Source organism: Zeus faber (assembly GCF_960531495.2).
Source record: "Zeus faber genome assembly, chromosome: 8".
Lineage (NCBI taxonomy): Eukaryota > Metazoa > Chordata > Actinopteri > Zeiformes > Zeidae > Zeus > Zeus faber.
Window position 1 is genome coordinate 59,344 of NC_137195.1, and position 27,394 is coordinate 86,737.

Sequence of the window (27,394 nt, forward strand, 5' to 3'; positions counted from 1 at the left end):
ACAACTTGCTCCACCTCCTGAGCTACTGCCCCTTTAGTCTAGCATGAGCATTAAGAGATAAGGGTGTAAGGTAGGAGTTAGGGTTTTGGTTCTTGTACTCCTCTGCGACCTAGAGGCTTTAGGGTTCAAGTTCAAGTTCAAGAGATTATTTGTCACATACATATACATACGTTCATACATATATGCAGTGAAATGTCATGACACCCGGTGATTATGCACAATAAGCTCTATAAATACTAAAAAATACCAAAATGTGCGTAATCGACACAAGGTGTTAAGGTTCCTCTTCTCCTCTCTGCGGCCGAGGGCCTTTAGACTTACAGTTGGGGTCAGAGTCAGGTTTTGGCCCCCAATTCATATCAAGAGCGTCACATAAGCACTAGATACGCTGCCATGTTAATCAATGTTGCAATTCACACCGGCTCTGTCAGACACACAACTACACATCGGGAGCCTCGCGTCTAGCCACGAGCCTCCTAAACCCCTTGTGTTTTTTTACGCCTCGGCTCTATTTTACGAGTGCAAAGCATAAAATGGAGCGTAGATTCCCATAGTGGTCCATTCAAAAGAGGTATTTGTGAAAAGATTTAATTACCATTCCCGGTATGTCCCCGGGTGCCGGTGGTGGGGGGTTAATGTTGGGGTGCCCTGCACCATGCGCACTTGGCTGCATGGGAGAGTGCTTGAGCTTGTGACCAAATGGGGAATCTCGCCGGTTGCAGTATGGTGGGCCTCGAATTTGCGCTAGCATGGGGGCCCGCCTAGGTGTTCTACATTTAGTCATTTAGCAGACTAAAGAGCAGATTAGTTGTTCTGGCAGGGTGTCGATCAGTGGGCATTGGGCCTAGCTCTGAGCTTGTGATCCATGCCTTGCCCCCGCAGCTCAGGTTCTGCGCTTGCGGGTGCATGTTATGCCTGCACCTGGGGGTAGGTTGTATGTGTGTGCTTCAGGGGTGCAGGGTCTCCTCACTCTCTCTGGGACTGGGGGCTGGGGGCTGGGGGGGGGTCTTCTGTGGCTGCAGTGCACTATGCTCGGAACTTTCCTAAGGTCACTGGGTGTCTACACCGCCACAGGACTCATGGGTGGCTGCAAGGCCTGTTCCGCTGCTTGGAGGCGCTACGATATAGTTCTTACCCTGAAGTCGTTTGCATTCACCAGTGCACGCACGCACGCACGCACGCACGCACGCACGCACACACACACACACACACACACACACACACACACACACACACACACACACACACACACACACACACACACACACACACACACACACACACACACACACACACACACACAACCAGCACCTGCTTTGATCAAACCCCCAACACCCTCCTGGTTACATCACTATTCTTTTCTCCCTCATTTACTGCCATAACTATGACAGGAAGAGACCACGTCACCAATTGCTGTTTCAGTTTTCCTGGACCTGATTAACTGTTTTTCAATTCATTTTGTTGTCTGATGTTTCTATGTTTATGTTTTTCCATGTACATATTGTTTGTTTCTATGTTTATGTTTTTCCATGTACATGTCGTTGTTTGGTTCTATTGTTGTTTTTCCGTGTAAATGTTATTTGGTTCAATGTTTATGTTTTTCCATGTACATATTGTTTCTATGTTTGTTTTTCCATGTACATGTTGTTATTTGGTTCAATGTTTGTTTTTCAATGTACACATTAATTTTTTAAATGTTTGTTTTTCCATGTACATGTTGTTGTTTGTTTCTATGTCTATGTTTTACCGTGTACATGTCGGTTCTATGTTTATGTGTCTCACCTGTGGTGATTCTCCCCTCTTGGAGTACAAATGATGATTAGTTGTTTTAAAGACCAATGGCAAGAGGGGAAATTGGTGGTGGTTGTGTGTAACAAAAAGCTGTGCTCTTGTCATCCCACAGGTCATCCACAGGACAGTTATTGCAGCATTTGTTCATGATAAAAGAATGAATAAAGAGTTTCATTGCAGGTTGACAAGTTCAACTCTGTCCTCGAGCAATGGAACAAATACTCTGTGTTTGTCCAGCATGCTGACAACACATGGTAAAAAAAAAAAGTCTCTGCACAGGAAGATGGGATCGAGTCCCATGTCCCTTTGTTTACTTCAGGTTTACTTTCATTTTTTTAAACAAAATAAAGTTTATAGTTTTCAGACACATTCTGAAAGTATTCTATCCACCTGTCTCCCTGTCTGTCTGTCTCTCTCTCTCTCTCTCACCTCGTCGATGTCCTGGCAGTGTGACCCATTACCCGTTGCCCCCTCTGGACAGGCTCCACAGCTGAAACCTGGAAACTGCAGCGTCTCGACACAGGAAACTCCTTTGAAGCACGGACTGGGAGAGCAGCGAGACCGGGGCTCATGGAAGCCTGAGAGAGACATTTGGGGAGAGACAGGTGAGAGACACAGGTGGAGAGACCATGTGGCAGATCTAGCCCTAACCACAAAATTTGGTGCACACACTTATTACACTTATTTAGCATCAAATAATAAATAATCCAGCCACATAGTTATTTCATTTTAAACAGTTCATTATACTATATAAATTTCATTTCATTACTTTGTTCAAACCTTTAGGTTTGAAACAGTTTACCATGCCACGGCCAGCACTTTGGGATGGGGGAAAGGACCCGTAAGCTGGCCTCTTATGTCCCTGTCTGAGGGTGCACAGGGTGTATCCCGCACCAAAAGCTGTTTGTTTGTCTGTTTGATGTTGTTTATAAAACAGGTACCTATAATATGTAATATGTAATGGATGCAATATTAAAATGTATAAGGTAAGGTAATGCCTGTATCCAGTCACACCCGCCAACATCTTGCTTTTCTCTTTAGTGGGAAAGGCTACACCCAGCATTCATTCCTGGTACAAATGACCCTGCAATAGTCACAGGTTTTTATCGGCTCCAGCACCGATCAGCAGTGATAGAAACATGACATCCGGTTCAACACCCTCAGTTTCCCCCTGTTTCCGAATGTTGGCACAAAAATATACAGTAATATCTGTGTGTCATTCACAGAATAATTTCATATCCCACTTAGAATCCAAAATAAAAATCACAAGTTAATGGGGGACCATGAAATTATTTGGGGAGTGTGTATAGTTTACACAGTGTACAAAATACACATAGTATACATAGTGGACAAAATGTACATAGTGTACATAGTTTAAATATTGTACACAGTATACATAGTGTACATAATGTACATAGTGTACATTATGTGCATAGTATACATAGTGTATATAATGTACATAGTGACAAATTGTACATAGTATGCATAGGGTAAAAATGTACATAGTATACAAAATGTACATAGTATACATAATTCACATAGTAGACATAATGTACATAATGTAAATATTGATCATGTAACAAAATAATGTCAAAATATACATATATATATAAATGTATGTAATCACATAAACTTATACGCACACACATAATGACGAACACAACTTCATAGAACCCCAGTCACATAATTTCCACAGACATCCAAGCCTTGGAGTCCAGACACAGCGATCATTGTTCAGTCTTCACCTTGACGCAGCTGCAGAGCGGGAACAAGATTCGTTACATAGTTCACCAATGGCCAGTAACGCCAAACTGACTATGTATTGTTTCTGACTTCCCATAATAAACTGTTAGACTCAGAGAGCTGATCCTTAGCACATCTCTGATCTGACCCTTGTACAAGTAAAACCAAGGCCTGTCTGCCACTTTATTTAAGACCACCAACTGACACACTGCAGATTAAAGCGACCCTTTAATTTCTGTAACAAACATAGTGTACATAGTGCACATAATGTACATAGTGTACATAGTATACATAATGCACATAGTATACAAATTTTACATAATGTATGTATTGTAGAAAGTGTACATAGTAAAAAGTACATAATGCAGAGTAGACATAGTATACATAATGTACACATTATACATAGTGTACATAGTGTAAATAGTATGCAGAATGCACATACTGTACATAGTGACATATTGTACATAGTATGCATAGTGTACATATTGTACATAGTGTACATAATGTACATAGTATATATAGTAAACATAATGCACATAGTATCCATAGTTTGCATAATGTATGTATTTTTCATAGTACACATAGTATGTATAGTGTACATAATGTAAATAGTGTACATATTGTACATAGTAAACATAGTTTACAAAGTGGACATTATGTACATATTATACAAAGTGTACATAATGTACATAGTATACATAGGGTACATATTGTACATCATATACATACTGTAGAATGTACATCGTGTACAGAATACACATAGCTTGACAATTGACATATTTTACACAGTACACATAGTGTACATAAAGTACATAGTATACATAGTGTACATATTGCACAAAGTATACATAGTGTACATGGTGTACATAATGTACTTAAGGTGCATAATGTACATAGTATACATAATGCACATAGTATACACTGTGCACATCATGTACATAGTGTACAAATTGTTCATATATTGTACACATTGTTCACATAGTGTATATATTGTACGTAGTGTGAATAGTGTACATTATGTACATAGTATACATCGTGTTCATAACGGGCATAGTGTACATCATGTACATAGTTTACATAATTCACATCGTAGACAGTGTTCATAATGTACATTTTGGACATAATGCAAATAGTGTTCATAGCATACATAATGCACATAGTATACATAAACAGTATATAGATTCAAGATTCAAGATTTTTTATTTGTCACATACATATACATACTTTCATACATATATGCAGTGAAATGTAATGCAACGCACCCGGTGATAGCACACAATATGTCCTAGGAAAAAAAATAAAATAAAATAAGAAGTAGAAAATTCCTTTCATAGACCGACTAACTGACTCCTAAAACGTAATACAGTAAGTGGAATACTTATAGAATAAGATAAAAATATATAGAATAAAATACAATAAAAATGAATTGAAATAAAATGGAATAGATAGAAGGAATATGCCTATGTATATACAGATATGTGCATTTAAAGTGGCATGTGAATTAAAGTGAATTAAAGTGGCATGTGAATGTGAATAGAGTGAGGTAGTGTTTGGGATAATACAGCACAGTATACAACAGTACGGCGCAGCAATACGGCATCACGAACAACCCTGAACAGTGATACAGTATGCGGTACAGTATGCTACATACAGTACAGTAGGTAGTGGAGCCTAGTGCATGGCTCAGTGAGGACCCCTGGTGAGGTCAGCGTTGACAGTGTTAATGGCTTGCGGGAAAAAACTCCGTCTCAGTCTCTCTGTTCTCGCTGTGTGACTGCGGAAGCGCTTGCCTGACCGCAGCAGCTGAAACAGTCCGTTGTTGGGGTGATGAGGATCCTTCATGATCCTACGGGCTCTGCTACTACACCTCCTGGTGTATAACTCCTGCAAGGGGGGGAGGGTAGTTCCAGTGGTACGTTCAGCTGAACGCACCACCCTCTGCAGGGCCCGCCTGTCCTGGGCAGTACAGTTCCCAAACCAGGCAGTGATGTTGCCTGTCAGGATGTTCTCCACTGCTCCAGAGTAGAAGGACTTGAGGATCCTCACCGAGACCCGGAATTTCCTCAGCTGCCTGAGGTGGTAGAGACGCTGCCTCGCCTTTCTCACCAGGGTGTCTGTGTGAACAGTCCATGTTAAGTCCTCTGTGTTGTGGACTCCCAGATATCTGAAGCTGCTCACCCTGTCGACAGAAGTCCCATTAATCCACAAGGGCGCGTGCGTCCTCGATTGTGATCCCCGCCTAAAGTCCACAATCAGCTCCTTGGTTTTGCTGACGTTCAGGTGTAGGCTGTTGTCCTGGCACCAGAGTGACAGGTCAGCCACCTCCTCGCGGTAGGCCTTCTCATCGCAGTCGGTGATCAGGCCCACGACCACGGTGTCGTCAGCAAACTTGATGATGGTGTTGGAGCTGGACCTGGCCACACAGTCATGTGTGTACAGGGAGTACAGTAGGGGGCTGAGGACGCAGCCCTGGGGGGATCCTGTATTCAGGGTGAGGGAGCTGGACATGTACTTCCCCACCTTGACCACCTGGGGGTGGCCTGTGAGGAAGTCCAGGATCCAGGTGCACAGCGGACCATTCAATCCGAGCTCCTTCAGCTTGACAGCCAGTCTGGTGGGGACTATGGTGTTGAAAGCTGAACTATAATCGATGAACAGCATTCTCACATAGGCCCCCTTCTGGCCATCCAGGTGCGTGAGCGTGGTGTGCAGTACCTGGGAGACCGCGTCATCCGTGGATCTGTTCTGCCGGTATGCAAACTGCAACGGGTCCAAGGTGCGGGGAAGGGAGGCGCAGATGTAGTCCTTAATCAGCACCTCGTGCACGGTCACTGAGAGTGCGCGCTCATCCCCAGCGGTGTAACTCCAATTAGCCGGCGAGCTAGCGGTGTTGCTGCCAGACTCGAACCGCGCATAAAAGGAGTTCAGTTGGTTGGCCAGGGAGGCGTCCACACTCGTGGCTGGGGAGGAGCTGCTCTTGTAGTTTGTTATTGTTCGCAGCCCCTCCCACAAGCGTCTTGTGTTCCCCCGCTCCATCTGTAGCTCCACAGTCTCTCTGTACGTCCGTTTGGCGTCCCTCACCGCCCTCCGCAGATTGTACGACGCCGCTTTGTAATTGTCCATGTTACCAGATACAAGACCGTCGTTGTAAGCGGCCGTGCGCGCATTCAGAGCGCAGCGGATGGATTTATCAACCCATGGTTTCTGGTTTGGAAATATCCGAACTTTCACCGTGGGAACGATTTCATCCACGAGCGTAGCCACAAAACTTACTACAGCCTCCGTAAACTCGCTGACGTCACTTGAACTTGTTTGGAACATGTCCCAGTCTACGTCAGTCAGAGAGTCCTGAAGCGCAGCCTCCGATTGGTCCGTCCACCGCTTCACTTCCCTCGTCATCACCAGATCCCGTGCGATCAGAGGCCTGTAAACAGGAAGCAGCGAGATCGCGGCGTGATCTGATTTCCCGAAAGCAGGGAGCGAGACCGGCTTGTATCCGTTCTTGTAAGGAGTGTAACAATGGTCCAGAGTTCTGTCTCCCCTGGTGGCACACGTGATGTGTTGGTGGAAATTCGGCAGAACTTTTTTAAGGTTGGCCCTGTTAAAGTCCCCAGTCACCACCACAGCCGCGTCGGGATGTCTGTTCTGAAATCCGCACAACACATCGTACAGAACCGACAGAGCTGCGTCGGTGTCCGCTTGCGGTGGGATATAAACGGCTGTAATGATGACCGTGCTGAATTCCCGGGGGAGATAAAATGGACGGCATAGTATGGTCAGCTGTTCCAGGTTCGGCGAGCAGGAGTGGGAGAGGAATTTGGTGTTGTTGGCGTTACACCAGCGGTTGTTTACCATTAGGCAGACGCCTCCACCTTTGGATTTCCCCGACTCTCCCGTTCTGTCGCCGCGGAACACGGAGAAGGCCTCGGCTGGACGTATGGCTTCATCCGGCACCAGTGGGGTCAGCCATGTTTCCGTCAGGCAGAGGACGCAACAGTTCCTCGTGTCTCGCTGGAACTGAATCCTCGCTCGAAGTTCATCCATCTTGTTCTCCAGGGACTGGACGTTAGCAAGAAGGATGCTTGGCAGAGGTGGACGGTAAGGTTGCGTCCTCATTCTGACCCGAATGCCGCCTCGTTTACTTCGGTGCTTCCTCCGTGGGCCCGCTCGTGGAACAGCGGCTCCATTTTTGTTGTAGTTGTTGCGAGTGTTCCCGCGTAGGATTTCCGCCGGCCACTCTGCTCCCACGGATAAAAAGTCCCAAAGTTGTTCGTTTAGGGAAATGTTTATAGCCATGAGTGCATCACGTTCGTATGAGTTAATTGTTGATGTTTTTTTGGCAAACATTATGATAAAAAAAGGAAGAAAATACTAAAAAGTAAGAAAGTAACCGGAGCGCCGGCGCAGGCGACCGCTAGGGGCGGCGCCACTATCGCCACCGAAGTGAAGTGTACATAATGTAAACATTGTACACAGTGTACATAATGTACATATTATACATAGTGTACATAGTGTAAATAGTATGCAGAATGCACATAGAGACATATTGTACTTAGTATGCATAGTGTACATATTGTACATAATGTACATAGTAAACATAATGCACATAGTATACATAGTGTACATAGTGACATATTGTACATAATATGCAGTGTACATACTGTACATAGTGTAAATAGTAGACATAGCAAACATAATGCACATAGTATCCATAGTGTACATAATAATATATATAATAACACAAAATAGAACTCTAAATAAGTGCTGTTTCTGTGCTATGGTGAGGTTGAAAGCCAGATTGATAGGTGTCTGAAAGGCTGTTTGAGGTTAGATAGTTGTTAATCTGAAGGTAAACTGTTTTTTTCAAATATTTTGCTGAGGAACGGCAGGTTGGAAATGAGCCTGTAGTTGGCAATAACTGTTGCATGGAGATTGCTGTTCTTCGGGAGTGGTTTAATGGAAGCAGTTTAAAATGCTGCAGGGAATATACCTGATTGAAGAGAGCCATTTAAAATTTCTAATACCTCATGTGCCAGGCAGTTAAAAACAGTTTTAAAAAAGGTGGTAGGGAGTGGGTCCAGGCAACAGGTGGAGGAACAGAGCTGACCAACAATATCGTACAGTCTTTTTATGCCTAAGGGGGCGAAATGAGACATGGCAGCAGTCATATTACTGGAGAACCAGAGGAAAGGTTCACTTCTGGATGTTGAGACACTAATATTCTGTCTGATAGTTATAATTTTGTTACTGAAGAATGAAGCCAACTCCTCACATTTTTCAGCGGAGAGCATCTCTGACGGGTTGTAGATGGTGGATTAATAAGTTGATCAACAGTGAAGAAGAGCACTTTACTATTCTTGAGGTTTTCATTTATGATTTTATAGAAGAAAGACTGTCTGGCCTGTTTAATTTATATATTGTATTGATTGAGTCTATCCTTCTAAATTTCATGATGAACTTGAAGATTTGTCTTTCTCCATTTCTGTTCTACCTGGCGACACTCTCTCTTAAGCTGCCGAATAACTGCTCCATTTTTCCAGGGGGCCTTTTGTTTTTCTCTGTTTTTAGTTTTAACAGGTGCAATGTTATCAATGATATTTTGTATTTTGGAGTTGAAGTTGTTCACAGGATCCTCAGTTGATGATGCCTTGAACAGTGGTAACTCATTTATAATTCTCTTAAAGGTTTCAATGGTACTTTGGTTAATGACGCATTTTTTAATTGTTCTGGTAACCCTCTGTTGTACAGGAAGAGCAGACACGTCAAAGACAATGCAAGAGTGATCTGAAATAACAACATCCATGACACAGGGTACAGTGATATTAAGTCCTTTTGATATGACCAAGTCCAGAATGTGCCCCTTACTGTGGTTGGGTCCAGAAACATGCTGAGTGAGGTCAAATGCCTCCAATAGGCTCATGAAGTGTTGAGCATCTGGGTCTGTTTGATCGTCAACATGAACATTAAAATCACCTGAGATAATTACACAATCATAAGCAGTGGAGACCTTGGACAGTCGCTCAGAGAATTCATCAAGAAAGCTACATTTAGATTTTGGTGGCCGATAGACAGCGATGATTAAAATCGGGGCACTGCAGTTTATAGATATAGCAAGGTGTTCAAAAGCCGTGAATTCTCTGAGAATTCTCCAACTGGCTCGGGAGCGGAGGCCTGGGCAGGCGATGGATAGTCTGGCAGCAGTGGGAACGAGGCCGGCGGCGGTAGAGATCGTCTTGGTGCCCTCGATGCCACGGTGGACTGTGAGCCCCCCCCCCCCAAAAGGAGGGAATTCCCGCATATATCTGGCATCAACTGTGGGCTCCAGGGCTTGGAATCCGCACGCAACGCCGGCCATGGCTCGCCGCCAGGGTCCAAGGCTCTGGGATGGAACAGGTCCGGGAGTTGGGCCGTGGCTCCTCTATCACAGCCGGCGGAGCATCAGATGGATCCAGCTCACCTGCGGTGAGAATGGATCCGGGCCATGGGAGAGTGGAGTCTAAGTCCGGTCCGATCACTGCGATGGACATGGAGCAGGAGATCTGCTTATGCTGAGCGCTAGCGATGGAGGTCGAGCCGGTCGTCTAGTAATCTAAAGGTTGCTGGTTCGATCCCAGCCTCCTCCTGCTAGCACGCTGTAGTGTCCTTGAGCAAGACACTTAACCCCTAATTGCTCCTGATGGCTGCATCCGTCGCTGTTTGAATAATTGTAAGTCGCTTTGGATAAAAGCGTCTGATCAATGACTAAATGTAATGTAATGTTTATAATTCACTATGGAACAATACTAGAACATCAAACTGTCACTGAGTTCAAATAAAAAATAATATGTGACATCACCAGGTGTCAGTAGAATTCAACCTGGAACTGGACACAACATATAACTAATATGGAAATGTTCAGATCTACATTTATATTCTATTTCTATGGTTCCTGCAAATAAAGTACAATCATTACAAAAAAAGAAACAAATAGAATAAACAGGGACTCTGGTTGACTGGAAGTCATGGTGCGTTAAAGCAAGTGAATGTAATGGAATTGGTTTGACTGACTGGTGTTGAACTGTTGATCAGGACACTCATCTGCACAATGTTCCAATATTATCAACAAAGATCAATCATTTATTTAATCTTTTTGTTGACCTTCAAGTCCCTCCAAACAGCCACATTTTCTTCCTTTCTTTCCTCAACTAAGTTACATTACGCTGGAAAGGGGTTTGAATATGGAAACATTTTTACGAGTACATGAGCACGGTATGCAACACTGAATGTGATATATATGACAGTGTGTGATGGATGGTGCACGTCAGCTTTTCTATGTCAACATTACGGTGACGTTTCAGTGCTTTCTTCCAACTCTACCACTTCCCATGTGCCCTCACACTGCAGCGTTACACCTCAGTGGATAATAAAGTAGAGGGAGAACCACAGGTCGTAGCATCTGCTCCAATCCCAGGGATGTACTTTAAATACCCAGTACATGGAGCTACTGTTTACTACTGGTATTGATTGATTTCACACACACACACACACACACACACACACACACACACACACACACACACACACACACACACACACACACACACACACACACACACACACACACACACACACACACACACACACACACACACACACACACACACACTTTTTTTTGCGTAGTTTCAGCTGGCATTTGGTACCTGCTTATTTTGATTTAGAATTGCATAGTTGGTACACAAAATTTGTGCAGGTTGGCAGGTCTGCGTAGGTCAAAACATAGTGTTTGCTCACAGGAGCTAGAGCTTAAGGAACTTCGGGCAACCAGTGAACCCACACAGCAGCTGAGAGAGGAGTTGAGCGTCTCCTGGAGGAGCTTCAAGGGGAGGTACAGACATCGAAGAGGGACAGAGAGACCCTGAAGAAGGAGCTGAACGGTGACATAGAGATGCCTCAACACCATCCACAGCCTAACAGAACAGCTCTGCAGCCACCAACCATCCTGCAGCAACCCATGGCCCCAGCCCAAGGCTGAGTAGATCCAGTAACACCACTACCGCCGCAGCAGAAACCAACTCCCCCTACCTCTGCTCCTGACCCCCCTTACACCAATACACAGGTTGCACCAACGGAAGGACTATCTAAAAAGAAAAAAAACTTACTGATGTAGTGATTTAGTCATTGACTCTTATGGGAAGTTTATTGACAAGTAACAATTATTCCCAAAGGATAGGGTGAGTGTAAGCACATTAGCTTTAAACTGAGGGCTTAACCAAAATATTTGCATACTTTGTAGACTTCAAATAAGTATTAGATTCAATTTTGCATGAAGGTCCGTGGCAGTTTCTCCTACCACACGCCACCCAAGTGGCGTTTCAGGGCCCTCCGGCAGAGATGACAATGGGTTGTAGACATCAGTTTATTGTCAAGAGGAGGCTAGGTGGAACAAGCCAGGAGCAGATGGAATATGTCATGACAGGCCTCCTATCCTATGAGTGTGTGTGTGTGTGAGGATTAGGGCTTTAACCTGCTACTTGTTAGCCCAACCAACTGGTGGCGGCATACCTGTTGCTCGTTAGCCTGAACAATGAGAAACAAGTATGCAGCCACCTTTACCCAATAACCTAGATCCAGCTCAGGTGTGGCTGCTCAAACCATCCCATCCGCACACCACACCACACCACAGTCTTTTAAGAAAATGAAGAAACATAATCAAATCCATGAACTTAAACAAATGTGACCCACCGCATTGAAACCCGCATTGTTGCACATTTCTAGAATGGCCAGAAGTAGCCACATAAGTTGAAAAAACATTTCTTGAAGGAAAATTTGATTTTTCCAGATTCATGTTCCTTTGTGTTTTTTTTTTTATCTCTCAACGTATTTTCAAAACAGAGTTTGATTTTTAAATAGTAGAAAAATGGTAAACCGTGGAGTTAAATATTCCCATTAGATTACATGGAGAAACACGGTTCACTCACCTAGATGCTGAACAGCGCAAATGCCGATCGATCATTTCTTTTAAAGCAAGCATCCAGGTGAAGATTATTCCTCCATATTCCATGTGACGTGAAGTCACAATGTGAAATCAGTTTAATAGAGTTCAACCTTTAAATCTTACGTGTTTTATATACACACCTGGACTCGTTGTGTAGGCGGTGTATCACGAGAAGAAGAGAAGGTGATATCACTTCCGTAAACAAGACAGGGAGCCATCGGAAAACTTTGAGGGTGATTATCTCAGAAACTCTGTTTGCCACGGCCCTCTCATTAACAAGTCATAGCTTTAAAAATATTTTTTTGATTCACACAAGTGACACCTTGTTTTGAACCTCTGATTCTCCACTTTCAAATGACATGAAAAAAGTGAAACCGCACCAAAAGTTCTTAAAATCTGAGATAAACAATCGGCAAATTGTATCAAAGACGTGGAGTGACCCAGGGCAACTCCATCTCCCCAACTCTCTTCAACATTTAGAGAGAGAGAGTGAGAAAGACTTGACCACCCCCCTCCAACCTCCACCACACCTCCTCCAACCTCCACTGCCCCTCCACTACCCCATGTTCAAACTACACCATCATACAGATGGGCTCCTAACAGTGACACCACCTTTAAAAGTATCATCACTTCTCCTGAAATGACCCACATGATTAATAACTTCCTGCCACATTCCAAACAAACCCACCTGGAATAAATAAATAATAAATAAGACCATCACACAAATTACTACTATTTTTTCACAAATCAGCCAATAAAGGAGGTCTCACTAAAATAGTTCCACCATAAAACCGGAGCCCAAAAAGGAAGAGTTGTTTGATGAAGAGTGTAATCATGTCAGAAATAAATGAAGAAAACTGTCCAACCAAAAACACCATCAACCACAAAACACAGAACTATGTCAGAATTCTGCTGAAACCCTGAGAGAATAAAAACAGAAACAAATAGAACATTACAATCAAAAATTAAAAGAACTTGCAGAGTCCATCGACCAAAACCAATTCTGGGAAAGATGGAACAAGCTAAACAACAAAGAAAATAAACATTTTACTACAAAATGGTTTTGTTTGGAGAAAACATTTCGAAAAGCTGTGTGTGTGTTACAGTGTGTGTTTTGCAGAGTGTCACAGTGTGTGTGTTGCAGAGTGTGTTACAGTGTGCTTGTGTTGCAGAGTGTCACAGTGTGTGTGTTGCAGAGTGTTACAGTGTGCGTGTGTTGCAGAGTGTGTAACAGTGTGCTTGTGTTGCAGAGTGTGTTACAGTGTGCGTGTGTTGCAGAGTGACAGTGTGTGTGTTGCAGAGTGTGTCAGTGTGTGTGTTGCAGAGTGTCACAGTGTGTGTGTTGCAGAGTGTCGCAGGAGCGTCCACGTCGCGGCCTTGGGAGTATTGACGAGATCGACGAGATCGACAAGATCGACTAGATCTACAAGATACTGCTAATCCTATCACCACTACAAGCAACAGTTACAAGCCACAAGCTACGCTGAAAGCTGCAAGCTACAAGCCACAAAGCTACAGAACACAAGAGAAAACATCATGCCTGGAGATAGACACAAAGGTCGATGTCGGAAACGAGGAACCTCCTCAAGACCAGCACTGACAGTCATATCTGTGAACATTGAAGGGTTCTCCTCTGCAAAACAAACCATAAACCATTACCTAGTGAATGACCTGCAGAGAGCTGGAACCAAAGTAACAAAGGCTACCATCAGAAACACACTACGCCGCCAGGGACTCAAATCCTGCAGTGCCAGACGTGTCCCCCTACTTAAGCCAGTATATGTCCAGGCCCGTCTGAAGTTTGCTAGAGAGCATTTGGATGATCCAGAAGAGGATTGGGAGAATGTCATATGGTCAGATGAAACCAAAATAGAACTTTTTGGTAAAAACTCAACTTGTCGTGTTTGGAGGAGAAAGAAAGCTGAGTTGCATCCAAAGAACACCATACCTACTGTGAAGCATGGGGGTGGAAACATCATGCTTTGGGGCTGTTTTTCTGCAAAGGGACCAGGACGACTGATCCGTGTAAAGGAAAGAATGAATGGGGCCATGTATCGTGAGATTTTGAGTGTGTGTGTTGCAGAGTGTGTCACTGTGTGCTGCAGAGTGTGTTACAGTGTGCGTGCGTTGCAGAGTGTCACCGTGTGTGTGTTGCAGAGTGTGTTACAGTGTGCGTGTGTTGCAGTGTGTCAGTGTGTGTTGGAGAGTGTGTCACAGTGTGTGTTGCAGAGTGTGTCAAAGTGTGTGTGTTGCAGAGTGTGTCACAGTGTGTGTGCTGCAGAGTGTATCACAGTGTGTGCTGCAGAGTGTGTTACAGTGTGTGTATTGCAGAGTGTGTCACAGTATGTGTGTTGCAGTGTGTTACAGTGTGTGTGTGTGTGTGTGTGTGTTGTAGAGTGTGTTAGTGTGTGTGTGTTGCAGAGTGCGTTAGTGTGTGTGTTGCAGAGTGTGTTAGTGTGTGTGTTGCAGAGTGTGTTAGTGTGTGTGCTGCAGAGTGTCACAGTGTGTGTGTTGCAGAGTGTGTCACAGTGTTTGTTGCAGAGTGTGTCACAGTGTGTGTTGCAGAGTGTGTCAATGTGTGTGTTGCAGAGTGTGTCACGGTGTCTGTGTTGCAGAGTGTGTCAGTGTGTGTGTTGCAGAGTGTGTCAGTGTGTGTGTTGCAGAGTGTTTTACAGTGTGTGTCTGTGTGTGTTGCAGTGTGTTACAGTGTGTGTGCTGCAGAGTGTGTTACTGTGTGTGTGTGTGTGTGTGTTGCAGAGTTGTTACTGTGTGTGTTACAGGGTATGTTACTGTGTGTGTTACTGGGTGTGTAACAGGGTGTGTTACAGGGTGTGTTACAGGGTGTGTTACAGGGTGTGTTACAGGGTGTATGTGTGTGAGGGAGAGAGAGAGTAGAAATGTATAAATAAAGTTCTTAAAGTTTCTTACCACAAACCTGACACTCCAGAATGGTATTCCTGATCAGAGACATCTCCTTCACCTGGAGGAGGAGGAGAAGGAGAGGGAGGAGGAGGAAGAGGAGGAGAAAGAGGACGAGGAGTAGGAGGAGGAGGAAGAGGACGAGGAGGAGGAGGAGCGGGAGGAGGGGGAAGAGGAGGAGGAGAGGAGGAGGAGATGGATGAGGTGGAGGAGAGGAGAAGGAGAAGATCAGGGGAGGTATATTTTCCAGGTGCAACCATGATGTTGATTGCTAACCTGCTCCCGGATATCCTGCCGCAGCTCTCCCAGGATCTGGTTGAAGATGATCAGCTGACCAATCAGAGCCTTGGTGTGGTCACCTGCACAAAGGGTGTGTCACAGGGTGTGTTACTGTGTGTGTGTGTGCGTGTGTGTGTGTGTGTTACTGTTCAAGTTCAAGTTCAAGAGATTATTTGTCACATACATATACATACGGTCATACATATATGCAGTGAAATACTGTGTGTGTTACTGAGTGTGTAACAGTGTGTTACTGTGTGTGTGAGAGTCTTGATGTAGTTGGGGTTATGCTAACGGCTGTATATCATGAGGAAGACATCTCCACCCTTGAATTTCCCTGACTCCGCCGACCTGTCGGCACAGAACACGGAGAAGGGCTCGGCAGGACGAATGGGTTCATCCGGCACCAGCAGGGTTCAGCCATGTCTCCGTCAGGCAGAGGACGCAACAGTTTCTTGCATCCTGATGGAATGTAATCCTCGCTCGAAGGTCATCCATCTTGTTCTCCAGGGACTGGACATTAGCAAGAAGGATGCTTGGCAGAGGTGGACGGTAAGGTTGCGTCCTCATTGTAACCCGAATGCTGCCTTGTTTACCGCAGTGCTTCCTCCGTGAACCCACCCGTGGAACAGCGGCTCCATTGTTGTTGTTGTTGTTTTCCTGGTTCAGAGCGTTGGCACATAAAATCTCCGCCAGCCACTAGGATCCGCAGAAAAGTCCCAACGTAACGTGTGTAATTGTGGGGTTACAGCCACTGTAACTTAATTACCAAGCTTGGTATGCATCAACCACATATATAAATATATATAAGTGGGTTATAATATAACACCCACACACACACACACACACACACACACACACACACACACACACACACACACACACACACACACACACACACACACACACACACACACACACACACACACACACACACACACACACCCTGATGTGCGGTCCTAACATAGAGTTAAATACATTTTCCCCCACAACAAATTAAACCTGACTTATGTAAAGAACATCCAGCAGGAAAACAAATATCATGCCCAGGAATACACTTTAGATTTAAATTCATATCTGGGGGGTTGTTCTGAATTCCTCGTTATATTTCAGCTGTATTGGCATAATTTCAGTCAGGCACCCAAGGGCAGCTCAGGTACATCTCTGGGTCCTAGCTCAGGTACATCTCTGGGTCCTAGCTCAGGTACATCTCTGGGTCCTAGGGCCCTTCAAGTTCCTTATGGATCTCCACAAATGTGAAAAATAAACAATGAACACGAATCTCACAAAGTAATCCAATTACATTCATAAACAGGGTCCAAATGCGCATTAAATGAAAAGCAAAGGGTTGAAAACGAAAGCAAAATTTTACTTTCACCCATTAGTTTGAAACATTCCACAGTTTGTAGTTTCAGTACAAGGTCTGGAGAGTGCAGCTTTCAGTAGCGTCATAGAATGAATGAAGAGTCGGTGTGAATGAACAAATCGACAAAATGATACAACGCTTTCCAAGCTGTGACGTGCCGCTTCTGGTGTGGCCCAGGGGTCCGTGTGTGTGTCTGTTTGTGTGTATGAGTGTGTGTGTGTGTGTGTGTGTGTGTGTGTGTGTGTGTGTGTGTGTGTGTGTGTTAGTGTGTGGGTCTCACCCAGTATGGAGTTGACGTCGCCGTTCACTGGAACACACACACACAGGGTCGTTATTGATTATCAATATTAAAGAGAATGATAATAATAATAACAAATAATAATGATAATAATTACAAAAAATATAATAATAACAATGACAATCATAACCATAATAAATATAGGTTACAGATCGCAGATATTCCACCCTAGTGAAAACAAGCCGAAACGTCACACAACGTCAACTGGTAACGTAACCCCATTTACCACAAATTGTATGTTCACTTATACCATTTAATACATGGGGGGGAACAGAACATCCAAAACACTATTATTAACAATTATTAACACTATAATTGTCAGGAATCCTCCCTGATCTCCCACTATTTGTATTTGTGACCCACCACAGCAAAAGCCACCATCTCACGCATTTATCTCAGAAACACGGTTTGCCAGACCCTTGTCATTAACAAGTCATAGCTTTAAAAATATTTGCTTGATTTGCACAAGTAACACCTTGTTTGGAAGCTCTGATTCTCCACTTTAAAATTATGCGGAAAAAAATCCAAGGGCACAGGTCCAGGGCCCAGGGCTTGTTCCCTGGACCGCAATTCTCTGCCTGTTTCCCTGGACCCCGATTCTCTGCCTCTTTCAATGGACTGATTTTCTGCCTCTTTCACTGGACGCTGATTCGCTGCCTGTTTCTCTGGACCCTGATTCGCTGCCTGTTTCCCTGGAACCCAATTGGATGCCTGTTTCCCTGGAACCCAACTGGATGCCTGTTTCCTTGGAACCCAACTGGATGCCTGTTCCCTGGACCGTGATTCTCTGCCTGTTTCCTGGACTCTGACTCTCTGCCTGTTTCCTGGACTCTGACTCTCTGCCTGTTTCCTGGACCCTGACTCTCTGCCTGTTTCCCTGGAACCCAATTCTCTGCCTGTTTCCTAGACCCTGATTCTCTGCCTGTTCCCTGGGCCGTGAGTCTCTGCCTGTTCCCTAGACCCTGATTCTCTGCCTGTTTCCCTGGACCCTGATTCTCTGCCTGTGTCCCTGGACCCCGATTCCCTTGACCCCGATTCTCTGCTTGTTTCCTGGACCCCGATTCTCTGCCCGTTTTCCTGGACCCTGATTCTCTGCCCGTTTGGACTCACAGTGAAGGAGTTATGGACTTCAAAGTTTAACACTTTTACTTATATTACCATAATTTTGCTGATGTGGATGCTTTTTGTCTGTGAACCATTTGCAAGAGAATATCTATGGATGTGCCAAATTTCATGTCGTTATCATTTACCGTCTCACTGGAAATTGAGCAAACCTTTCTGAAGAACAACCGGAATAACAATAGAGAATTTTACAACAACAACAGGGTTTAAGCTCTACGGGCAGAGTCTACCTGAGTTGTGGGCGGAGTCGTCCTGGAATGGACAGTCAGTAAGCGCTCCAGCTGTGGCCACGCTGCCCCCTAGCGCCACCTTCAGGGACTCCACCGCACCCTGAGGAGTCGGAGGAGAAGGGTTCATGTTACAGTTCAGTGCGGCGTAACCCAGCCTTTTTTAAACGAAACCTTTTTTCTTTGATCATTAGAAATCAACGTGAGGGATGAATTGAACCAGTATTGAGAGAATAGCTTCAACTGAATGGCTTTCACTGAGCTGAGGTTAAAAACGTGTTACTGAACAATCAAGTCTCTGATGCCGATCAATGACTCAAAAATAAGGTGTACGTTAAAGGAAGACCTGTGGGGGTCCTGGTGGTCATACAGAGGAATTGTTCCCTTTGTTGCCATGGTTTCCGTTCAGGGAGGAGCTATCAGAGGCAAAACATTTTTTAACTAAAAACAAAAATGATTTGATCTTTGTGCATCGATATGATGCTTGCATGCTGCATAAACAGGTGGAGGTGTCGGACCTGCAGACGGGCGTAGGCCTTGTGGCCGTGTCGGATCTCCACTAGCTCTGCCTCCTTAGGTAGAGGGACCAACGGCGGCAGGCCCTGGATGGAGTCAGCCAATCTGCAGTCGACATAGAGCTGCAGGTGCAGGTGGTCCCGCCGCAGCCCTCCCAGCCGCAGCAGCAGCGAGTGCGTCCGCCCGTCAGCCATGTTGGCATTCTGCAGGTTCACTGTGTGTAGCTTCCCATCAGCCCGGAAGTAGCGCACCAGCACTGGACACAACACAATGCATAATGGGTAATACTGCAGAAAGCGCAAAGCATCATGGGTAATACCGCTGACAACGTAAGGCATCATGAGTAATACTGCAGCCAATGCCATGCACTGCCCATCTTACTGTCTGCCCACTGTCTTACTGCCAGCTCGCCCGTCTTACTGCCTGCCCACTGTCTTAGTTCCTGCCTGCCTGTCTAACCGCCTGCCTGCAGGCCACCTGTCTTACTGCCTGCCTGCCCACTGTCTTACTGCCTGCCTGCCCGTCTACTAGGCTTGGGCGAATTTAAAAATTTAATCGGCAATCGCGATCGATGGAGTCAATCGTTTGACAGTGATGACGATTTCTTTTGATCCAGAGAGGATAGAGGGAAGGAGAGGGAGAGGGGGAGAAGAGGAGGAGGGAGACAGAGGGAGAGAGGGGGGGATAGAGGGGGAGTGGAAGAGAGGGGAGAAGGGGGGTTTCTATACATAGAAACTTTTACATTCATTTTGTTTCCTTAGTTTCTTACTTGTATGGAAAATGAAAAATGTAATCCTAACTCAGAGAATTTGAGTTTTTGAATTCCTCCTCCAGACAATGATGCCCTGTGCGTGTGTTTATTTTACATCTATTTATTTTTCTTTGTGTCCTTCTTTTATCAAACAACGTTTTAAACACAACTGAGTTCAAGGACCCGTTCGGTCCCATTCCAAAACCCTGTCTCCCTGTTGCTTTCCGTTCCTTTGTTGGACTAAAAACTGGATGTTTTTGTGTCAATACTGAACTTAGAATACTATAGAATACTATAAATAAACAGCAGCGTGTTCACCCTGACGGAGTTTACGTCATAGCCGGAGACTTTAATCAAGCGTGTTTACAGAGTGTGCTTCCTAAATTCGTCCAATATGTGAGGTGTTCTTCCACGGGAAAAAATCCACTTGACCATTCAACATAAAGGACGCATATAGAGCCCCACCTCTCCCACACCGAGGCTGTCAGATCATCTGTCGTTGCTCCTTATCCCCGCATACACTCCCCTCGGAAGGAAAACAAAGTTTTCAACCAAAAACTTTGGCTGGAGAGAACGCTCTCTCAGCTACAGGACTGTTTTGCACAAAGTGAACGGACAAAAGGACTTAGAAAAACAGAAACTGTACTGGTCTACATCAACAACTGTGCTGACAATGTCACTGTTGACAAACGTATAAAGGTCTTTCCCAACCAGAAACCCTGGATGACAAGCAAAATCCAGACATTTCTCAGAGACCGCCACACTAGCTTCAGGTCGGGTGATGAGGCCCAGTACAGCACTGCTAGAGCCCACCTGAGGAGGGGCACCAAAGATGCCAAGGAGTCTGTGGTGTGGGGGTGGAGTGGTTTAGGCAGCCACACCTGTTTTGGGTCTAAGTAATTAGGCCTTGGATCAGTGTGGCTGTACACCTGTTGCTTGTTAGAGCAATCAACACGCAACAGGTAAAACCCCCATCCACACACACGCACACACACACACAGGGAGAGCCTCTGTCACGGCAATGTTCAATCTGCTCCCGGCTTGATCCATCTTGCCGCTCTCTCCAATAAACTGGTGAATTTTCTACATCTCTGCCTCTGTTTCTGCGGAGGGCCCTGAAAACGGGTGTGGCAGGCGGATCTGCCACAGAGGCCTATAAGAGAAAAGTCAAAGACCATCTCACAGACAGTGACCCACGGCAGATGTGGCAGGGAATACAGAACATCACAAATTACAAGGACGTATATGTATGTGACAAATAATCTCTTGAACTTGAACTTGAACTTGAACAAGGGAAGCAACCCTGTGACAGTCAACGCCGAGGCCTCGTTGGCAGAAGAACTGATTTATTTCATTGCTCCCTTTGAGGTAAAAAGGCCAAATAGAGTTACACTGCCTCCACCAGCCTCCGGCACCCACATACTCATTCTTCAGGAACAGGAAGCGAGACGTGTGCTCAGGAAGGTGAACCCGAGGAAGACCACTGGTCCTGACGGAGTGGCCGGAAAGTACTTAAAGCATGTGCTGACCAGCTCTCAGGGGTCTTCGCTAAGATCATTAATCTTTACCTTATAAAGATTATTATCTTAACTTTTACTTCAACAAGTCATTATCTCACACTACCTAAAGTCAGCCATCACCATCCTTGTCCTTAACAAGCCAGCCATCAACAGTCTCAACAGGTACAGACTGATCGCACTCATATCAGTAGTCATGAAATGTTTTGTGAGACTGGTCTCACAGCACATCAAAGCACCTCCCTCCCACCTTCGACGCACATCCCGTTTGCGTACAGAGCAAATAGGTCCACGGAAGATGCTATCGCCATAGCTCTTCACACCGTGCTGAGTCACTTAGAACATCAAAGGAGCAATGTCAGGATGCTCTTCATGGACTTTAGCTCAGCATTCAATATAATCAGCTCTCCACAAGGCTGTGTGTGTCTAGTGTGTTACTCTTTGCTCTTTACACCAATGACGGCACTCAACCCACCTCACCAACACCATCAATTTGCAGAAGACACCACTGAAATTTGACTTATCTCAGGAGGAGATGAGTCGGTCTACGGAGATGAGGTCCAGAAATTGACAGTGTGGTTCTCAGTAAACAACCTGACAATGAACACCACAAAAACAAATCAACTGACTTCAGGAAACATTATTGAGGTCAGGAAGCACAGAGCAGACCCTGCCCCACTTTACATCAACAGGGACTGTGTGGAAAGGATTCCCAGTTTGAATATTATGGTAACCCACATCTCCAGGGTCTGCAAACACCGTTTCTCCATGGAGAGTGTACTGGCATACTGTTTCTCAGGAGGTATGTTCTACTTGTCATTTTACAACCTGTGTTGTTGGCTGAGATTGTTTTGTTTGTTATGTTTTTGTTTCTCTGTTTTTAAATACCCTGATCAGGAGTGGCTCTCCTAATTGTGTTGTACTCTGTACAATGACAAAGGCTTTCTATTCTATTCTGTCAGAACATCTAACTGCCTGCCTGTCTGCCTGTCTTACTGCCTACCTGTCTGTCTGCCTGCCTGCCTGTCTCTGTCTGTCTGTCTGCCTGTCTCTGCCCATGCAGTTGTACCCTTGTTGATCTTGCCCATCACCGCCACCTCCAGGTGCTTCCTGTTGTCCTGCTTGCTGTAGAGCCCCAGCAGGACTCCACCCAGTTTGGCTGGGAGGCGGAGCGTCGACACCACGTAGACATCACTGAGCGTGTTCAGAGCACCCGCCATCATCTCCACTGCAACCAGACTCTGCTTGGAGTCTTGTAACCCCAAGATGTCGATCACTGGAAGGGAGAAATGTTTAGTCTCAAAGGGATAGAACCCCCAACCTGTAGTCTTAGTGCCTTGCTCTAGGGAATAGAACCTCCAACTTGCAGCGTTAGTCCCTTGCTCTAGGGAATGGAACCCCCAACCTGTAGCTTAAGTGCCTTTTTTATGGGTTGCTAGCCTGTATGTGTTTGTGTGTTAAAGTTTGGAGTTTGTTTTGCATTTATTTGCTCATTAGATATTATATGACTTTAATAACCCCTGATTTAGATAATGTGATAATAATAATGTAATGATAACATAATGATAACAATATGATAATAATATAATAATAATAATGTAATGATAATAACGTAATGATAACAATGTAATAATGATAATAATAATGATGTAATAATAATAATGTCATAATAACAATGCATTGATAATGAAATGTAATGATAATAATGAAATGTAATGATAATAATAATAATAATGTGACAATAATAATGTAATGACAATAATGTAACAATAACAATGTAATAATATTAATGTAATGATAGCAATGTAATAATACTAATGTAATAAAACAATTTAATAATAACCATGTAATGATAATAATGAAATAATAATGTAATAATAATAATAACAATAATAATGTATTGATAATATTATTATGATAATGATAATGTATTAATAATAATGTGTTGATAGTAATGGAATGGAATGATAATAGTGAAATGATAATAATGAAATAATCATGTAATAATAATGTAATGATGATAATGTAATAATAATAATGCAATAATAATATGATGGCAATAATGTCATAATAATAATAATGATAACAACGTAATGATAACAAGGTTCTGATAATAATGTAATATTAAGAATGTAATGATAACAATGTAATAATAATGTAATAATAATAAAGTAATAATAATGCATTGATATAATGAAATTTAATAATAATGTCATGATAATAATGTAATAATAATAACGTGATGATGATAATAATGTAATAATGTAATGATAATGAAATGTAATAATAATAAGACAATGATAATGTAATAATATTAATGTAATGATAATGTAATGATAGCAATGTAATAATAATAATGTAATAAAACAATTTAATAATAACCATGTAATGATAATGAAATAATTATATGTAATAATAATAAAAAGATAATAATATTATGATAATGTATTAATAATAATGTGTTGATAGTAATGGAATGGAATGATAATAGTGAAATGATAATTATAATGAAATAATCATGTAATAAAAACGTAATGATGATAATGTAATAACAATAATGCAATAATAATATAATGGTAATAATGTAATATAATGAAATAATTATAATGTAATGATAACAATTTTATGATAACAATGCAATAATAATAATGATAATAATGTAGTGATAAAAATAATCAGTAATAAAAAGTAATTTTAATAGCATTGCACTGCTGCCCCACAGCAAGAAGGTCCTGGGTTCGATTCCCGCCAGGGGCGCTGTTGGCACCGTGCTCCGGTGGGTTATCTCCCAATTAGGAGCCTCTCTGTGTGGAGTTTGCATGTTCACCCCGTGCTCACATGGGGTTTCCTCCACCTAATGTCAGTAAGGACCCCCACCCAAAACATGCACCATCATGGTCTGACCAGCGATGGACACTTGGTACTTGGTTGGAAGGACAAGCAGGATGGTTAAATGACGAGGAACCATTTCACTGGCCACCACCCAAAAAGCATGTGTGTGTGTGTGTGTGTGTGTGTGTGTTGTAGTGTTGTCGCGTGACAGTTAAAGATTCTTCTTCTTATAATAATAATAATAATAAAATAATAATAATAATAATAATAATAATAATAATAATAATAATAATTATTACAACATTTTGAGAAAGTGTAATATAAATAATATACATACATTTACATAACAGACAACATTGTTTACCATCGTAAAAACAATAATCATAGGAATCACAGAAATAACACAATGTATTATTTCAATAATATCTAAAATTTTGTGATTACAATATAAGAACCTGTCTCTCTCTCATCGAGCTCTGTCTCTCCATCCCTCCACCCCTGTCCCCCCCATTCCTCTCCCTGTCTGTCTCACCCCCTCCATATCTCTCCCCCCTCACTGTCTGTCTCTCCCCCCCCTCCATCTCTCTCCCTCTGTCTCTATCTGGGGGATAGAGACAGAGGGGGGCTCTGTCTCTATCCCCCCCTCCATCCCTATCTCTCTCCCCCTGTCTCTACCCCCCCCCCTGTCTTTATCTCTACCCCCCCCCTCCATCCCTCTCCCCCTGTCTTTATCTCTACCCCCCCTCCATCTCTCTCCCCCTGTCTTTATCTCTACCCCCCCTCCATCTCTCTCCCCCTGTCTTTATCTCTACCCCCCCTCCATCTCTCTCCCCCTGTCTTTATCTCTACCCCCCCTCCATCTCTCTCCCCCTGTCTTTATCTCTACCCCCCCTCCATCTCTCTCCCCCTGTCTTTATCTCTACCCCCCCCCTCCATCTCTCTCCCTCTGTCTTTATCTCTCCCCCCCCTCCATCTCTCTCCCCCTGTCTTTATCTCTATCTCCCCCCCCCCTCCATCTCTCTCCCTCTGTCTTTATCTCTCCCCCCCCCCTCCATCTCTCTCCCCCTGTCTTTATCTCTACCCCCCCCCCTGTCTTTATCTCTACCCCCCCCCCTCCATCTCTCTCCCTCTGTCTTTATCTCTACCCCCCCCTCCATCTCTCTCCCTCTGTCTTTATCTCTACCCCCCCCCCTCCATCTCTCTCCCTCTGTCTTTATCTCTACCCCCCCCTCCATCTCTCTCCCTCTGTCTTTATCTCTACCCCCCCCTCCATCTCTCTCCCTCTGTCTTTATCTCTACCCCCCCTCCATCTCTCTCCCTCTGTCTTTATCTCTACCCCCCCCTCCATCTCTCTCCCTCTGTCTTTCTAACTCTCTGTCTCTCACCTTGTGTGTCTCGTGCCTCTCCATCTTGTCTCCCGCTGAGCAGCAGCAGCAGCAGCAGCCCGCGCCACGCCTCCATGTCGGACTGGAACCGGAGGGAACACCGAGAGCTTGTACCGGAGGAAACACCGAGAGCTTGTACCGGAGGAAACACCGAGAGCTTGTACCGGAGGAAACACCGAGAGCTTGTACCGGAGGAAACACCGAAAGCTTGTACCGGGGGAGCAGCCCGAGAACCGGAGCGGGACACGGGACGGAAAGTCGAGTTTCCACAGAGTTTCCACAGAGTTTCCACAGAGTTTCCACAGAGTTTCCACAGAGTTTCCACAGAGTTTCCAGAGCTTCCAGAGCTTCCAGAGTTTCCAGAGCTTCCTCCGCTGCAGCTGCGGAGGGTGTGGAGCTGCGTGGGAAGGAGCGCGCGCCCGGCAGAGCGTGGAGCGCGCGCAGCGGGAAGACAAGAGAGCGGAAAGAAGTAAATAGAAACCAGGGTTCATGTCGCTCTCATATCAACTACACACATGATACTACACAACGTTGATCACAATAGTCATTTCAACAAATTACACATTACTTTTATTGGGCTGGGTCCCTTATTGCTATTGTTCTTGGAAAATTATCTGAATTTTGAAATAAAAAAGTATCTAGAACACAACAATGACAAAAGCTATGGACACGGTTTACGTCTTGTTTAAACCGGTACGTCACAAACATCTGGAAGTTGAAGGTTCATTTAAATGGATCCACATACAGAGCAGAAATAAGTGAAAAACCATACAACTTTGATCCATAATATTCAGCTGGTCCTGCTTGACTGACATGTCACTGTTCATAAACAAAATGAAGATGAGATTTACAGTAAGACGCTTTGTCATCATATAATTTACTATAAGAAATTTTCAATAAGACGCTCTATAACGTCATCATATCATTGACTATAAATTATATTTACAGTAAGACACTTTATGACATCATCATTTTATTTACTATAAATGATAGCAAGACACTTTATGACATCATCATAAAATTTACTTTAAATGTTAAGGTTCTGGTTCAGAATGTACATTGGGCCGTGTAGACTTGGTCACTCTGTAGTGGTTAGATATCAGACTATACCTTTACATGTATATTTATGTACTTACTTACCTAGTAGATGTCTGTTATCAATCAATCTGTTAGATTGATATTTTATCTCTTTGGTCCCATTTCTTAGCTGGATTCATGAAAAATATGAAAAACATGAATCCACAAAAACTTGTGACCACGTCGAGTTGAATCCACTTGGATGTACAAGTGATGAGTTCAAGATCCAGTGAGGCGTTGGAAAAATAGAAGCCCTGATATGGTAAATACTCACAGAAATAACACGTTTTTGGGATTTCATGGAAACTTAACTTATTGAAAATGTAATCCAATGAAAAAGGTCACTACTAATATGGTTTCAATTTACCTACTATCCTAAACCTCCGAAAATACGTCACTTCAAATATGTGACACATACAGCCAACCGTACAGCAGGAGCATCGGTGCTTCCTCCACTCAGCAGCACCCAGCGGGGATGAGGCCCCCCAACCTGAACTGGAACTCACCCTCCTCCCAACCCGAGCTGGGCATGGCCCCCAACCCCCAAAAGGAGAGTGATTAAAGAAAGAATCGTCGGTAGGAGAGAGTCCCTCAATC

The 27,394-nt window shown here is 44.0% G+C and overlaps 1 protein-coding gene across 1 annotated transcript in view; it reads right to left on the reverse strand.

The window, feature by feature from the left end:
• Positions 1-26,108, reverse strand: part of thbs3a (thrombospondin 3a) — a 62,506-nt gene extending 36,398 nt beyond the window's left edge. The window contains exons 1-8 of the mRNA XM_080006069.1: positions 25,721-26,108; positions 22,573-22,779; positions 19,238-19,491; positions 18,723-18,822; positions 17,353-17,379; positions 15,704-15,786; positions 15,437-15,488; positions 2,221-2,369 (exon numbers count right to left, since the gene is read on the reverse strand). Coding sequence (XP_079862195.1) covers positions 2,221-2,369; positions 15,437-15,488; positions 15,704-15,786; positions 17,353-17,379; positions 18,723-18,822; positions 19,238-19,491; positions 22,573-22,779; positions 25,721-25,796 — 948 coding nt within the window. The 5' untranslated portion in view covers positions 25,797-26,108. The remainder of the gene's footprint in view (positions 1-2,220; positions 2,370-15,436; positions 15,489-15,703; positions 15,787-17,352; positions 17,380-18,722; positions 18,823-19,237; positions 19,492-22,572; positions 22,780-25,720) is intronic.
• Between the last annotated feature and the right edge of the window lie 1,286 nt (positions 26,109-27,394).